This window comes from Podarcis gaigeae (genome assembly GCF_964106915.1).
Source record: "Podarcis gaigeae genome assembly, chromosome: 3".
Classification (NCBI taxonomy): Eukaryota; Metazoa; Chordata; class Lepidosauria; order Squamata; family Lacertidae; genus Podarcis; species Podarcis gaigeae.
This window is the reverse complement of record NC_139680.1, coordinates 80,194,491-80,211,544: the sequence shown is the minus strand read 5'-3', so window position 1 is coordinate 80,211,544 and position 17,054 is coordinate 80,194,491. Positions and strand designations below refer to the sequence as shown.

The 17,054-nt window shown below is 43.9% G+C and overlaps 1 protein-coding gene and 1 long non-coding RNA gene across 3 annotated transcripts in view; one reads left to right on the top strand and one right to left on the bottom strand.

The window, feature by feature from the left end:
• Positions 1-3,351: 3,351 nt before the first annotated feature.
• On the bottom strand, positions 3,352-7,813 carry LOC310841704. Of its 2 annotated transcripts, none has more exons than XR_014562710.1 (2): positions 7,710-7,813; positions 3,352-4,548 (listed from the first exon to the last, which is right to left on the bottom strand). It is a non-coding gene; the product is annotated as an uncharacterized lncRNA (long non-coding RNA). The 2 variants fall into 2 exon arrangements; XR_014562711.1 differs by lacking the exon at positions 7,710-7,813 and adding an exon at positions 4,674-4,772.
• Positions 7,422-17,054, top strand: part of SRD5A2 (steroid 5 alpha-reductase 2) — a 28,262-nt gene continuing 18,629 nt past the window's right edge. The window contains exon 1 of the mRNA XM_083732792.1: positions 7,422-7,855. Coding sequence (XP_083588918.1) covers positions 7,524-7,855 — 332 coding nt within the window. The 5' untranslated portion in view covers positions 7,422-7,523. The remainder of the gene's footprint in view (positions 7,856-17,054) is intronic.

Genomic DNA, 17,054 nt, shown 5'->3' with positions numbered 1-17,054 from the left:
TTCAGCAGCTTCAGCTTTTGTAGCTGGAGTCAATCAGGACCTGCCTTCCCAGGCCAGTTGGCAAAAGGCCTGCAAGGCAGGAGCAGGTCTACCAGGACTAACAGCCAAGATGTGTATTAGCTGTTGTTTCACACTTTCAGTCTTCAAGATGCAAATGGAGGTGGGAGTGGGGACTAGTAGCACTGGCCTCTAATACATGGCAAGTATTTCCAGTCCCAAACTCTCTGGCTCAGATTAAATATCTGATCCCTGTCTTGCTGTTGAAGTAAAAGTGAATGGCTACACTGGCAGACACTCCTATAGCATCCTGGTAACTCTTCTGACATCCACCAATCATGATGTTGGTCACCAAAGATGCCCATACATCAGCCATGCAGAAAAGTCTACATACAGTGATGGCAATGGCCGTGTGTCATCACTCAACCCAATACTCTCAAGAGCTCCACAAACAATGCCAGAAAGAGACCAGTAGTCTCCACTCCAGCACAAGCTCCCAAAGCACTGTGGTTGGGTAGTCTACACAGAAATCCCAGAGGCATCTCTGAAGAAGAGTTTTGTCAGTATTCTTAGCTGCAGTTGGAATTTGGGGGTTGTTCCTTGATGCGAATGGCTGCCAGACTCTGAGACCATGTAGGAAAGGTTATTTTCGTTCTTTTGACGTTCAATTCTTTATTATGGGGAAAGCGTGAGGACATTTTTGGCACACTGAGAAGCAGATCTGGGGACAAGTCTTCCTGCTATTCAGGTTGAAATCCATGGTGGTTGTGCCAAAATGTTAAGTGAAGTGTCTATGTCGGTTATCAGTAAATATCTGGTCTCTGCAATACTGCTGAGATGGCAGTCACAGTATATATACTCAAAGTCTGAGCTTGGGTGTGAGGATAAGGGCTTGCTTTTCTACTGCTTCTGAATGCAAAAGCTTTTCTTGTAGGCATAAGCACAGGTAGTGGGGAGCATAACAGAGAGAGCTGGTTCCCTATCCCCTCCCCATCTTATTTAGATGGCAGCAAGAATTATTCCAGATCAAGTGCTATCTCTGAACCCACTTTTTAGCATGTGATCCAGTTGCAGTTCAGAACTATCACGCACCAACCCTGCGTTAATTGCCAGATGAACATGCTTGATCAACTAAGTGTAATTTTATATATGTCTATTCAAGAGTGCAGTGGGACCTTCCCCCCAGTGTAGGCAAAGATCTCTTTGTAGATTAAAATGTGGTTTCTTTCTAACATTGAGACTCTTGAAGGACCTGGTGCCTGCGGGCTGCAAAGATTAACTGTCTTCTCTCTCACTGCAGGGGTCCCAGCTTGAATAAAATATTGTGGGGCCCAGGTAAGCCCCACCCCACATAATCAATCACATGACATGGTGCACACAAACCACCTGAATGGCAGTGTCCACCAACTTTTTTGGGGGGGGCAGCTGCCTCAGATACTTTATTGGGGGGCCGCAGCTCCCACAGCCCCTAAGAGTTGGCTCCTATGCCTCACTGTATTGAAAACTTGATGAAAAAGAAACAAAAGTTAGCTTTTTCTTCCAGTTTGTATCCAGATCTAACACACTCTTTGCTTTTCAGTGCAACTAGTTGCTTTTTCCAGTGAAACTACTACACCTTCCAGCTGCATGTGAGCAAAACAGACAGTACTTAATTGCAATAAATATCAGCATATCTTTTAGATGAGGCACCTGTCACAACATAGATAGATGCTGATGCTGTTTATTCTTTAAATAAGAATCCCCATGTTTATCCCCATGTTTATCCCCATGTAATAGGGATTATTCCTTGGCCAGCATCCAGAGGACAGCTTGACTATTTCTGCACTCCAGGAGTGGTAACTTGAATAAGCCCTGCCCCACATAATCAATCACATGATGCTGTACATGGACACCATTTGAATGGCAATGTCCATCAACTTCGGAGGGGCCCAGCACCCTCAAATATTTTATTGGGAGGGCTGAAGGGACCTTGGCTGCAAACCAGGGTTTTTTGTGCTTGATTTCCCCAACCCCAACAGTAGCTTACGTCACTAGAAAACTCTTTTGGAACCTGGTTGGATTTTTAAAAGCATATGGGTGTCTGTTATTCAAAGTAGATGGGGAAGTCAAAAACCCTATGAGGCATATCCAAGCCCTTGGGCCTGCCAGGATAAGCTCTTTGGATCCTGGCCCATCTTTGATGAGGAAAACAATATTGACAGTAAAGTAAAGGTAAAGGGACCCCTGACCATTAGGTCCAGTCGTGGCCGACTCTGGGGTTGCAGTGCTCATCTCGCTTTACAGGCTGAGGGAGCCGGCGTACAGCTTCCAGGTCATGTGGCCAGCATGACTAAGCCGCTTCTGGAGAACCAGAGCAGCGCAGGGAAATGCCGTTTACCTTCCCGCCGGAGCGGTACCTATTTATACACTTGCACTTTGATGTGCTTTCAAACTGCTAGGTTGGCAGGAATGTTGACAGTAATGTTCCTTTATAGTGGGGGTGGCAAAGTGACTAACCCTTTTCTGCCCAATGGCTGCATTTCCTTCTGGGCAACCTTTTCAGGGGGGCACATGCCAGTGGTAAGCAGGTTCAGAGGCAGAGGAGAATAGAGCAATGGGTGTGATTTTTACCTTTGTACAGTAAAGAAGGTTTTACACAAACGGCCAATGAGTGTGAAGTGGGGCCAGTGAGGAGGAGCGTGGCCTGGGAGTGGGGGTGTGGTTAGTGTGGGGGTACCCTTGGAGAGCGTTCCAAGGGCCAGATAGTTGTATCTGCCCCCCAGACCTGAGGTTCCTCATCCCTGCCTTATAGCAATGAGCGGTAGTGTGGAATATGGAGTTACATTGTATGTCTCATACAATATCCTTAAAACTTCTGCTACAACTTTGAATTTCATATGTACTATATGCCAAAATACTTGAAAATATTTCCAGCTGAAGATAGGCCACGCCTGGTTAGAAATGAAGAGACTAGTAAATATTTTGGGTGAAGCATCCAACAATTGCTTGGCAGGATCTCTGCAGTCCTTGTCACTCTCAGCTTCCTTTTCTGGCCCTTTTCTATTGGGAGATAGACCTTGCCCTATTGTACACTAAGGGACTGGAATGTTGTGGTGTGGAAAAGAAGTAAAAGTATGCCAAATTGATCATTTTTTAGATGTATACACATTTGCATAATTATTTCGCTCACCGTATTTCCATAATATAATAATAATAAATTTAAAAGTATCAATGCATGTACAGTATTTTCCTTTATATATGGCCTTTCCTCTTTAGAAAACTGATCTTAGAGCCCCTCCAGTTGACCTGTACATTGAGCATTCATCCTGATTTACTTTCCAAAAAGCAAGAAGTCCGATTCTTTTAAAAAGTGGGTTTCTTGCACTAGGGTGATATAATGCTTTAATACCCTTTAACTGTGGAAATCTAAAGTTCCAGCATGTGCTTGAAACTTTCCCGCAAAATAGTGAGTCAGGAATCACCCTTAATTGTACTAAATAGTGTTATCTTGTCCTTGGTTGAAGTTAGTGTACAGTACATGCCCCTTTTTGCCCATAGGATGATTATATCTTTTCCCCCCAACTGCTAGACAGAACTCTCTCTGTACTCTAAGATTACATTATACATGTATAATTCCTGCATAGTTTGTTACATTGCCTGGAGCAAACAAACTGGAAGCTTGTAAAGGCAACTACTCCATCAATTTTTTTTAGAATGCAGGAAGACTAGAAAGCATGCTGTGTTCTATTATAAAATACATGCCAATCTGGTAATGGAGCAGCAGCAGACATAAGACTATTAGGCTAATTAAAAGGAAAAAAAATTGTTCAATGGGACGTAAGATTCCAGTAGCAGAAGAAACGAACTTGTCTTTTCAATAGTGCTCAATTTCAGTCAGGAAATATGAACTCTGTCCCCACTTGACCCTTTTCTTTGTGACTCTTACAATATTCAGTAGTTCTGTTAATGTTTCCCAAATCACATTCTTCACTATTGCTACAATTCACAGCTTCTCTTTTGACAATCTGTGCAGTGAGCCTAGTTAGAGATTAATATAACTTTTGAATTAATGAAAAAGAATGTGGTGGACTGCATCTGCTGTCCATTGAAAGACCACGTTATGTGGCTAGGTAATGGATTTGGCCACAGCTGTGGAGGCAGAGTCTGTTCTCTTATGGTAACACTGTCAAGATACACCAAAATATGTCTGTATTGTTATTGAAAAAACTTCCTTCTCTTGGCGAAGGGCTCTGCAGACCTATGGGTTGTGCTCCACTAGGCAGAAATAAGAAATAGCAGGCTCTCAAATGGACACAAGGAAATTGGTAATGCTGAAATGAATTTGACCCACAACAGTTTCCAGGGAGGTGGAATACGCCTTTACACGTTTTGCAAGCGCATCTTTGGATTTGACACTTGGCATCCTTCTTCTTTAAAAGATGGTGGAAGGGAAACAAACCAGTCAAATTGTGTGTTAATTTTTGATGCTGAAGTTTCTATGTTGATGTCAAATTTCAAAATCCAAATTGCAGAGGATTTGTTTTCTTGATTGCCTCTAAACCTTAATTTCACCTGTAAAGATGGATTATAAAAGCAAACATTTTCGTCATGTTAAATATACATTCCATGCATGTAATCTGTTGACTAACTGGGATTAACAGAGTATCATGACCACCAAGACCACAAAATTCTAGTACCTTTTGACACCATCTGTTTACAAGATCAGGCACTGCAGTTGTTCATTAGTTGTAGCTTTCAAATGTCTTCCATGAGGGAACTGCTTTTGGTTCAGGAATATCACAAATCAAGCTGTAATACATTGTTACTTGGAAAGTGGATCCCCTCCCCCCCCCCCCGATTTTAGAGCCACCATCACTGATCATGAATGGCACAACTTCCTCCACATAAAGAGTCAATTATATTGTGGTTCTACTGCTGGTGCTCAGTGTGCAAAGAGAAATGGAAACTAATGGCTCTTAAGGTCATTGTCACACGCACAGCAGCAAATCTGCAGACTCTGCTCTTCTGCGTATGTATCCTCTGCAATTCCTTACAAGTTTTCTCAAGGTCCTTTCACAGGAGCCTGCCCCCAAAACATTTCTTAACCACCACCAATAAAACTGCTTACACATGCATTTCTGGTATCCCCCCCCATCATTTAACCTTCCCTTTTAGAACAGGAGTCTTTATTCGATTATGGAATTACAAATAGGTCAACATGACTGTACTCTAGTTTTGCTTTACATCAAGCTCCCATGGCAGCCATTTTGTGACTGGTGCCTACAGCACACTCTCAAAATTCAAAATGTACCCACATAACCCACTGGCCCCAAATGTTTTGTGAGGCCTAAGCTAATGGATGGTGCATGGAGATGGATCCAAAGAATTCCTTGCTGACATTTATTTGTACAGTGGTACCTTGGTTTACAAACTTCATCCGTTCCGGAAGTCCATTCTAAAAACCAAAGCGTTCTTAAACCAAGGCGTGCTTTCCCATAGCAGCGGGGGACTCAATTTACAAATGGAACACACTTAACAGGAAGCGGAACATGTTTTGCTTCCAAGGCAAAGTTCACAAACCAAAACACCTACTTCCGGGTTTGCAGCGTTCTTAATCCAAGTTGTTCATAAACTAAGCTGTTCTTAAACCAAGGTACCACTGTATAAGAACTACACATTATACGCAAATACACATAACAGACCCTGATAGTGTTTTTCCCCCTATTTGAGAAGATCAGGTATGGGAAGGAGCAGTTTTGAACAAGGAAGCAGCAGGGGGAGAGAGGGTGTTTAATTAGGAGACCAAACACTTGCTTGTAAGAGGCAACTCAGCTCTGTACTGATGAAGGGGAAGGGAGCTGCAGTGTTCTACTCTGCCCACTCCTTCTACCCTATCAGATCAGGTGGGAAAACAGAGCACATTACACCCTTAAGCTAGCCTGATGCCCTCAGGTGTGAAGGATGCTGTCTGGTTGACAGTGCTGAAATAAGATTCAAGTGCCACTCTGATTGGATTCTGTATGTGGAATAGGCAAAGGAGCATGCATGTATTGGACCAGCTTTGCTAGTGACATTTCTCTATGGGATTTTTTTTTTCTGGTGGGATTGACAGAGCTGAACTCTTAGGGCCTTTCATTTCATTATTTGGCGTTGCAGTATCCTCTCATCTGATCCTGCTGCTAGGACCTGCCCAATAAGAGGGTTCCAGAAGGCAAGGAGGGTGTACTGGATGAAGGTTTGTGCCTCAATAACCATAAGGCCACAAAGTCCAGCGTGTTATTACACTCCTAAATAACCTAGAAAGGCTGAAAACAACAGCCAGGGCTGAGGAAATTATGAGCATCCAGATGCTGTTAGACTACAGTCCCCAACACCTCTGACCACTGGACATGCAGACTAGGCTGATGAGAGCCAAAGTCAAGCAACACCTAGGGGGGCACTGGTTCCCCATCCCCAAGGCCATCCCCAAGAGTAGGCAGAGTCTAATGCGAGGGTGGAGAGAAGTGGCAGTGATGTGTTGAGGTACAAAGGTGTATGTGTGAAATGGTCCCTGGGTACCCTATCTGCCTTCAGATTCAGGTATAGGACAGTGTCCCCTGGAAGCAGAGCTGTAAAGGGGGGGGGCAGCTAGCTAGGTATTTTTTTGTCCCAGGTGAAGCCTCCAGGGGTGCACCATTGAGGCTCCCAGTGTGTGTGTGTGCCAAACTGGTTCTTTGACCTGGGTGAAAGAAAGCCTAGTTTCACCCCTGCTTGGAGGTTAGATTCAGCTGCCAGTTTGGTCATGGAATGGAAATGGGGAACCATTTTGCCTCAGGCCAGGGGTGCGAACTTAAATGAAATATTGAGGGGGGGGGGATAGGCAACTAAGCCCTGCACTGCATCATCGATCACATGATGGGGCACATCTACACTATTTGAATAGCAATGCCCATCAACTTTGGGGGGGTGTCCCCTCAAGTATTTTATTGGGGGGGTGCAGGGGACCTCTGCCCCTAGGAGTTGGCTCTTATGCTGCAGGCCAGCCCTTGCCCACCGCTCTTTAAACAACAACAGCAGCAGCAGCAGCACAGGTTTAGCACCGGGCTGACAAGATCCCAGAAAGGCAGCACCGTCTGTCTGTTACAGAGAGCACGGCAACAACAAGCAACCTCGTGGCCCCACGAAGACAAGCGCGAGGGGCCACACGAGGCACTTCTGGGATGGGAGAGAGGAGCGTGGAGCAAACTCGTCCTGCGCGGCTTTGGTGGCTGGGACCCTTCGATCTTTTTCTCTCTGCTAGAGAGATGGCTCCTGGTTCTCCGAGGGGGCTGAGCAGAGCGAGAAGTCTACTCTCGGGGACGGAGAAAGCACACCTCGAGGAAGCGCTCTGGCCATCCCTTGCTCGCTCGCTCGCTCGCCCCTCCTCTGGCTCCCGCCTCAGCTGCGAGCGAGCCAGCCCCCACCCCACCCCCTCCTCGCGAAGGGGGAGGCGGGCGCCCGGGCGGCCCTATTAATGGCGGGGCTGCCCTGCCGTGGCCGCCAGCGCCGAGCGCCCCCTCGCGAGCAGCATGCAATGCTCGCCGAGCCTGGTGAGGTCCCTCAGCTCCGTGCTGCTGTCCTTGGGGCTGCTGCACCTGTGGCTCTATAGCCACACGCCCTCCCGCTACGGCAAGCACGAGGAGGAGGAAGAGGAGCCGCCGCCGGCGCCCCCGGACAAGGGCGAAAAGAAGCCTCCGCCGAGGCGCCGCGCCCACCTGTCCGCTCGCTGCGCCTGGTTCCTGCAGGAGCTGCCCGCCTTCCTGGTGCCCGCGCTCCTGCTGGCGCTGCGCAGCCCGCCCCGCTTCGCGCCCCTGGGCTGCCGGCTCCTGGGCGGCATGTTCTGCGGCCACTACTTCCACAGGTAACTCAGGGGGTGAGAGCCCAGGGCACAGCGGCGCTTTCCTCCCGTTGTCCGCGCTGCCGCCAGGCGCCTCTCTGGTCCAATGCGGCTCTCGGCTTCCCGGGGCTCTGATTGGCTCTCGCGACGCCGAGCGCGCCCCTTCGGCTTCCGTCTAGTTCAGTCGCGAGGGCGCCCGGCATCGAGCCGTCTGCCGTCCCAAGTCCCCGTCGCTGGGCGCTTGCTTTGCCCGGTGACTAGTACGGCTGAGGTATGACAGCGCAGGTCTAGCCGTGCCTGCTCAGAAGCAAAGGAACTTTCTTATTCCCAGGTAAGTGGGGCCAGGATTGCAGCCGTGGTCCCATCCCACCCATGGTGCAAATGTAAACGTTAGGATTTCGACCGCTTGCAAGCAAGGTGGATCGTAAATCGCTTATTGCGGGGGCAAAGCAGGGCAGGGCATTCCCCCTTGGTAGCTCAGCCGGTAGAGCACGAGACTCTTAATCTCAGAGTCGTGGGTTCAAGCCCCATGTTGGGCAAAAGATTCTTGCGTGGCAGGGGGTTGGACTAGATGACCCCCGTGGCCTCACAGAACTCTACAGTTCTGCGATTCTATTCCGTCCAAAGTGCCATCGTATTCAGTGAAGCTTGCTCCCTGATACACACTACCTTTGACCAAGTCCCCTGAAACTCAGTGGGACTTGAATAGGCATGCATAGGCTTGCGCTGGAAGACACTGTCTGGCTTACTTCTGTCTGAGCAAACATGCACAGGATGTCCCTGCTTTCTGATCAGGGAGGAGTTGGAATGAAAATCACTTGCTTAGCAGCTTCACTCTGACACCAGAGTGTGTGGGTTTTTTGTTGTCAATCTACTGTTGATGATAATTGACACACATAATTCCCCACAACCTTTCATTTTTCACCCTTCACAACTGCATATATCTGCTTGTCTTATTCTGCTTCACAAATATATATACTAATGAATGTAAAGATATTTGTTATAAGCATGGACAAATGGACAGAGTTTATTGGGAGGGCTGTGACAGGTTTGCTAGATAGGGCAGTGCAAAGTATTTAATGGACTGGGACACACTCTGTGACATAAATCTGTGTCAATGTGCAAGAGTGCTTCCGGGAAAATGTATGATGGCAAGTGCCTGCTTTCTCATTGACACTGCATTTTGTAGCATGCCAAACCACCCTGTAAGCAAAGTAAAATAAAACAGATGGGGTGTCATGAGCAATTCCGGGAATGAAACTGATTAGTGACCTTTAAACAACAGCCTTCTTCCCCTCGCCCATCGCCCCAAATCATCTTTGTAATTTTTCAGTTTCTGAAAATGCATATAACAAACAAGCCTTGTATATCCCCACCCACAATAAACGTTCTCTGCATATACAATGTCAATAATACAGTCAAATATTTAACAGGTTTGTAAATAGTTTAGAGTTGATTATATCAGTTAGGTGTCTTTACTGCCCATCTTAACAGATTGTCCCAGAGTGAGTTGTGGGTAACTGGTGGTGAGGGAGAAACACTGTCCTTTCTAGTGTACTGAATAAACATGTACCAAACAGTTTCAAAATTGTCTTTGGACTTTGTGTTTCTGAGTGCTCTAAGGTTCTTCATTAGTTTCTTCATAAGGGCTGTATTCCATAATCCATCCCACCATACTTCTGGAGTTAAGTTATAAGCTGTTTTACAGTGTTGTAGTAATATATTTCTAACTTGCGGACATGAGAAAGATTAGGTTCTTAAGCAGTAAATTCTTATGGTAATCTATAAACAGATTTAATAAAGCTAACCTCAGATCAGGCTGTATCACCTGTCCTGTAATAGAAGAACATTCTTCAAATACAATTTTCTAAAATAATGGTATAGATTTTCATTCCCACCACATGGAATTATGAACCTAACTGTTGGCATCCTCTCCAATTTAAAGAACTTGGATGAGAGCTTAATCTAGGGCATAAATAAATGAGAGAGGAAGCTGCCGCTCAAGATAAGAAAAGAGGTTGTAAGGGAATACCTAGTTGCTTTCAATTAATTCATATCTCTAGGGCCTGATGAACAGCATCCCAGGATACTAAAGGAACTTGCAGGTGTAATCTCAGAGCCTCTGTCTATAATCTTTGAGAATTATTAGAGAACAGGTGAAGTCCCTGTGGAATGGAGGTGAGCAAATGTTTTCACATATTCAGAAAACTACAGACTGGCCGGCTTTACATCACCACTATGACAAACAGTCCTATAACAGACAATTAAACCATCTGTCTGTGAGCACTTAGAAAAGGATACTGTGATTACTAAGAGCCAGCACAGGTTTCTCAGTACCAAGTCATGCCAGACAAATCTCATTTCTTTATTTGATAGAATTACAAGCTTAGTGGATCAGGGGTATGCTGTGGATGTAGTGTATCTTGGTTTCAATCAGGCTTTTGACAAAGTCCCCCATTATATTCTTGGGAGAAGCTGGTAAAATGTGGGCTAGATGATGTTACTATTAGGTGAATTTGTAGCTGGTTCACTGACTGAATCCAAGACTGCTCACCAATGGTTCCTTATCATCCTGGAAAAAAGTGACAAGTGGGGTGCCACAGGGTTATGCCCTGTGCCTGGTGTTGTTCAACATCTTTATAAGTGACTTGGGTGAAGGAATTGAGGTGCTGCATGTCAAATTTGCAGCTGAAGGCAAACTGGGAAGGGTAGCTAATACCTCAGAAGATAGAATCAGGATGCAAGATTATTTTAACAGTTTGGAGAACTGGACCAAAACTAACAAAGTGAATTTTGATCCGGACAAATGTAAGGTTCTAAACTTAAGTAGGAATAATAAGATGCACAAATATAAGATGGGGACACCTGGCATGAAAGCAGTACATGTGAAAGGGTTTGAGGGATCTTAGTAAACCACAAGCTTAAAATGAGTCAACAATATGGTCAGATCATATCTGGAATACTGTTTCCAGTGCTGGGTGCCACAATTTAAGAAGGATATTTGACAAGCTGGAAGATATGAGGAGAAATGCAAATAATGGGGTAAAAGGTTGGGAAACCAAGCCTTATGAAGAGGAGCTGGGCATGTTTCGCCTAGATAAGTCAAGACTGAGATAACTATCTTCAAGGGCTGAAGGACTATCACATGGAAGATAGAGCCAGCTTGTCTTCTTCTGCTCCAGAGGGCAAGACCTGAACCAATGGATTCAAATTATAAGAAAGAAGATTCTAACTAAACATTAGGACAGGCTTTCTGATGGTAAGAGCCGTTCAGTGAGAATGCACTACTTTGGAAGCTGATGGACCCTCCTTCCAACGCTACAATTATATGATTCTTTGATTTCACAAGTATGTCATAGTGCCAGCTGCAAATTGTTTTAAAACTGTTTTTCTGTGTGTGCCAAGTTGATCGGGCCTCATACAGTGTGGGAATTTTTATTTGCAAAAGTGAATGCAAAGATACCAGGATGGATGCCCAGATCACAACCTGAGGTTATGGAAGCTGTGATATATTGCTAGTAGCAATGTTCTTAACTTTCAACATAATAATAATAATAATACAGATTGCTCCCTCACTTGCCACATAAAAGTACTTGGGCTCATGTTCACATCTTTGTGAACATAAGTGTGCACAGAACAATTTATTAAACTGTTTAACTTGACAGGTACATATGGACTTGCCTTAAAGGCAGGGGCATGTTAGTTTTTGCCCTCACAGAGCTCCCAGACTTCTCCGAGATCTTAGCCAGCATCCTTTGATCCAATAGAAGGAATTTATACAGTATGTAGCTAGTTTAAGATGCTGCTCTGTTGTTATTCTATGCTGCAGACCAGCTTAGCCAGGTGCCTTAGATTTGAGTTTAATGCACTAGACAATTTTTCTTGGATTAAACTATAAAACCCTCCAGACATTTTGCCAAATTTAAAAAATCTGCCTGGGCAGAAATTTCAGTCCTGAAAAAGAGGATGTGTCCTGAAAAAGTGGGTGTGTCCTGGAAAAAGAGGACATATGGCAACCCTAGCTATGCGGTCACCACAGCTCGAACTATTTCTTAATCAATTTCTTAATCAATAATTCCACTCTACAAAGCTCACAACTTATGTTTTCAATCCAACTGGGTTAAACACAACTGTACTTAACTTTTAAAAGGATAGAGTAGAATAAATAAGTTTGATACAAGTTTTTTAAAAACTTGCACATGAATATACCATATGCATAAATGTCTCGAACAAACTGTAGTCTCCTAGGTTGCCAAACACACAAGTTAGCCCTAGTGCTTCTGCTTATTAGGGCTGCCAACTTACCGAAACCATGTTTATAGCTACAAGATGCATTTTAATCATGGCAGGGGCAGAAGATCTAGAGCCTGGCAGAAATGATGTTGGGGCTCAAGATGCTGGACAATCCCTATACAACATCCCTGTCGGCAGGCAATAGGTTTAAACCTGGGACCAAGCTACATGTTGCTTGGGAGAGCCATGATTGGATCTCTTGACATTTGTATTTTTTAATAAAAATAAATAGCCACACTGGACTCCAAATGCAATCAGTCCAGCAGTGTTTCAAGGGGACTTGCTTCCATGGAATTGTGCCCTGGATTGCAGCTTTCGGCTGTGATTAATAGAGATTGCTTTCAGGCAATTGTGTTTAAGACTTAGAATGCACCAATAAAGCTGACATTACAATTCATGTTAAGACTGGCTTTGAAAGAACAAGCAAAAGTAGAAACTTTAATGTGTGTGTTAAAGGCACTCTCTAAATGTCATGTTAAATGTGATTTCATTAAAAAGTATTTAAGGGTGGTTTTAATCTTGTTATCAACACTTTAATGTTGACAAGGATAAAATGAAAGTATGCTCCTAATTAGACTTTTTATTACATTAAGCTATGTAATAATATGACATTTGAGTTTGGCTTCTTGAGATTAAAGCGATGGGTCTGGCAGATCTTTTAAGTGGGGTGAAATGAATAAAGTTGTGCAGAAGACAAACTTAAATTGGCTAGTGTAAGAAAGAGACAAAAAATTATTAACACAGCACCAAGGAATGCTATAATAATTATAGTACTGTATATTTATTATTTGTACCCCGCCCATCTGGCTGGGTATCCCCAGCCACCTTGGGCGGTTTCTAGCAGAATACTAAAATACAATGATTCACCAAATATTAAAAACTTCCCTAAACAGGGCTTCCTTCAGATGTCTTCTAAAAGTCCGAAAGTTGTTTATTTCCTTGACATCTGATGGGAGGGCATTCCACAGGGTGGGCACCACTACCAAGAAGGCCCTCTGCCTGGTTCCTTAAATGAGAAATGCTAAATGGACTGAGATGTTTCTTGGCAGTGTTGGTAACAAACCTGATGCAACGGGATCTGGTTTTAAACAGGCTGCTGCTTTGACAGGTGGCTGCTTTTGAGTGACTGCCAAAGGGTAGCTCCATTGTGCGCAAACATGGCCTTTGGGTCACAGAAGATGAAGGGGTGGCATTGTGATGGCAGGATCCTCCCCTAGCCTATGTGCTTTGATTATAATGTGTGTTAGGTTAGGATCCCCCTTGTGTACACTTCAATCCCTTTTCACATGGGAGCATGGTCACGTAGTCTAGGAAGTGGGAGGCCACATCCCAAAACATGCATCAAATATCAAAGCCTTCAAAGCTGTTGCTCATGGTCAACTGAGTATTAAAAATAAAGCCAAAGGAAGGGATTTCAGAACAACTGTCCCTCTCTTCAGGCATTCAGGAAGCTGTCAAAATCAAATGCAGGGGGGCAAGAATAAGTACTCAAACTCTGCTGCTTCCACTAGAGGGTGCTTGCATTCCTTGCATGGTTTTCCAGGGTTCTGCAAGATGTGTGAAGCCCACAGAAGCATCCCCATGGCAAAACAGGTCTATTAAAAGCTGGTTTTCGGTGCCCCTCTGAGCAAAACATTTTGCCTCCTCCCTTCAGTCCTCAGTGGAAGAAGAACATATAAGCAGGCAGCATCAACAAGCAAGAGAACCCTGTGGTGTGGGCCAAAAAGAAGAATACATGGTTAGGTCATCACTGGTTCAAAAGAAGAATACATGGTTAGGTGGTCATTGGTTCAAATGCACATGGGTGGTTTTCTTGTCCTTTTAGAGCTGCTGTTACTAAATCGTTGTGCTAATACAAGCACTGCCAGATTTCTTCACAAACCATTCCTCTAACATCTCTGCATGTGATAAAACCACGTCATCACAATTTTTTTGGCATGTCTGCTGTGGAAGCGGTTGGTACAATCCTTCCTAAGCAGTTCCAGTTGGGTGCAGTGAAATCTTACAATATGGCATTTGGAGATTTCCATTTCCTGTGCTTTCGAGTCAATTACTTTTTTGGGGGGGTGGGGTTTTCAGTGCTGTTGTAATTATAAGTCTGGGTTTGGTAAGAAAGCCATCAATTACGATGAGACAGCATTATAACAGAAGCAGGGTGAACCAAGTGCACTGTAGATTAGAAGGTCAGCAAGCTGACACTCGTCTGCTTCTTTGGTATGACTCTACTGGGACAGGTACACATCCTGTAGCATTAAACTTCCTGTCCATGGAAGTTCATCACACTCCCAGTTTGGCGCCTCCATGCTAGGTTGGTACAAGTTTCCAACAGTGCGCATTGCCCTGAAACAACCTGCATATTCAGAGCAGAAGAGTGAAAGCAGCACAAACATGGGCTAAGCATGGCATGTTGAGGATCAAAAACAGATCCTACCCATGTTTACTCAGGAAGACTGAGATTCCCGTGCACTTACTGCTCCCCATTGAGTGTGCATAGGAGTCCTACTGTAGACCCTGAAAAGTGGTTTTGCAGCAGCAACTGTGGCGGAGAACCATGAGCAAGCTCACTTACACTGCTTGTGCATATATTTAAGATTTGCACTACAGTGTCTCCTATGGCACGCCGGTATAAAGTGTAATTTCAGGGCTATCAGATCTTCTTTACTGAGAGCAAACATCCACTGGTATTCTGAATACCTGTAAGAAGTGAAAAATATCACATAGGACAACTGTTTACAGCTTGCCTGTGATCAAAATTTCAGTCAGATACTAAATAAGATTTGGAAAGAAACTCTTGCTTGATGGAACTAGTATGGAAACAAGAGTTTATATCCAAAAAGAATTATTTAACATCTCATGATTTAAGATTTTATCAAGACGCAAAATGAAATCAAGAATCTGTCATTTCCCCTCCTATTTGCAGAGGAGAGGATGAGAATGTGACCGCAGTAATATACTGACTTATAGGAGCAGAAGCCAAGAGACAAATTAATCGAAAAAAGTTTTTACATTGCTTCTTTAAAAATCCATTTCAGTCCCACATTCATTTTTATTTTTATTTTTTGCAGCTAGGGGTGGTAACCACAAACGTTCACCAAATTCCTTGTGTTTCCCTTATTCATTTAATGTATGCACAGGCCTGTTACAAAAAAAGTAATTACGCGTTTTTGCTACATGGAGGATTAAACTTGACTTGCATATAATAATGACATTTATTTTTAACACAGCAAACAGTCCCTTTTTGTTCTTCCCACAGTTAAGCTTGCATAATAAATCTTGGAACTTCCTGCTCCATTAAAGCACCTAACTTTTTGAAGTTTGTGGTCTGGTTAAGTCATTCTGGCACGTTTTCATTATTTTGGCAGATATATGACAAACAGTATAGCAAGAGGAACAAACTGATCTGTCTTCATAAAATGTCAAATGGCTATTTTCTAGAAGAATGGCAAGGGATGTTTTGTTGAAACATAGATCCATCGCATTTACTATGCACCATCCATTTGAAGCACTATTAAATCATAAACCAACAACATCTTGAAGAGGTTTGTTAGGCAAAGGGAAGTACCTGGAAAGACGGTCAAAGGATCATTTGTGTGGAAATTTCCTATGCCCATTAGAATAATTTGCATAGAGCAATTTGCATCTGAACTTTTCCCAGTTTGCATTGGAACATTTTCTGAGTCCCTAGAACAGGAGTGCGGAACTGACCCCTGGGTTTCCTCCCCCTCGGCAGACAATTGTTATAGGTGGATTGACCGACCTGTCAATCACTTGACAGAACAATGATATCAGGTGACCCGATCCGCCCACCCCTTTGAAGCAGGGCACACTGTGCCAGAAAGGAAAACCCAAGCCCAGTCAGGTGGGGTTTGAAGGTACCACTGATCAGCTGCTGTACTGACTTCGAGCTGTGCTTTTCTGGCAGTTCTCTGTAGCTGATCTGTGGTAACTTCCAGCCCTGCTTGACTCAGCTTGGATGTTCCAATGTGGCATACTGTGCAATAAAGGACAAATGGGTCAGCATGTTACGTTCGGCAATTGCCAGAATGAGAGGGGCCATGGCAGTTAAACTCTAACTTTAAGATATATGCTTTAATAAATAGTATTGTATTATCTGACTTAAAAGCGAAATTATAAATCTTTGTGTTCTGCTGACTGTAAAGTTCTGTATTAACAGAAGAGTCTGCATGCTTGTGACACTAAGTCCATTTTATGTTTGCATGCATGTATGTATGTATGTGTTTGTTTATGATCTTTCTTTCATGGCCTGGAAAATGAGCAGGAATAAGAAACACTAGGTGGCGCCATAAGCCTTTCTACTCCCTGAGGCGTTCCAGTAGGTTCCTATGGGGAGAGGCAGTCCTTGAGGAACTGCCATTTTTTATTCTTAGATAAAATCTCTTTATTTAATGGCTCTCCAGATCAACCCCAACAATGGCCAGGGATGATTGGAGTTGTAGTTTAACAGCACCTGGAAGACCAGAGATCCCCCCCTGACCTAATTTAATGGGAATACCCTCAGGTGACTTTCTAATGTAAATTTATCAGATACACCTTTAATAATAACTTAAGTATAGTCACTAGATAATTTTTCATTTGCTAGTGAAAGTTGTGTTTATCGCTATCATCTCATAAATATTCTGTGTACTGTAGGACTGAATTGGCAGTCTTATTTTTTATTACGTATGCTGCCTCCTGAGTGTACTTCAGTGGCGGGGGAGGGGATGGTACATTGGTGTTTTTTCTGTTATCTTTGGAAGCATTTGGTGCTTCCTTTGCCCATGGAGTTCTTTCATAATTGCCTGAGACTTGGCTCTCAGCTCCAATTCATAAATGGAGGAAAACAGCGTGTACTTGGTTGATTCACTGCTTAATATGCACAATAAGATAAAAGCTACATTTGCGGCATCACAGCATGAACTCTTTGCAGGTT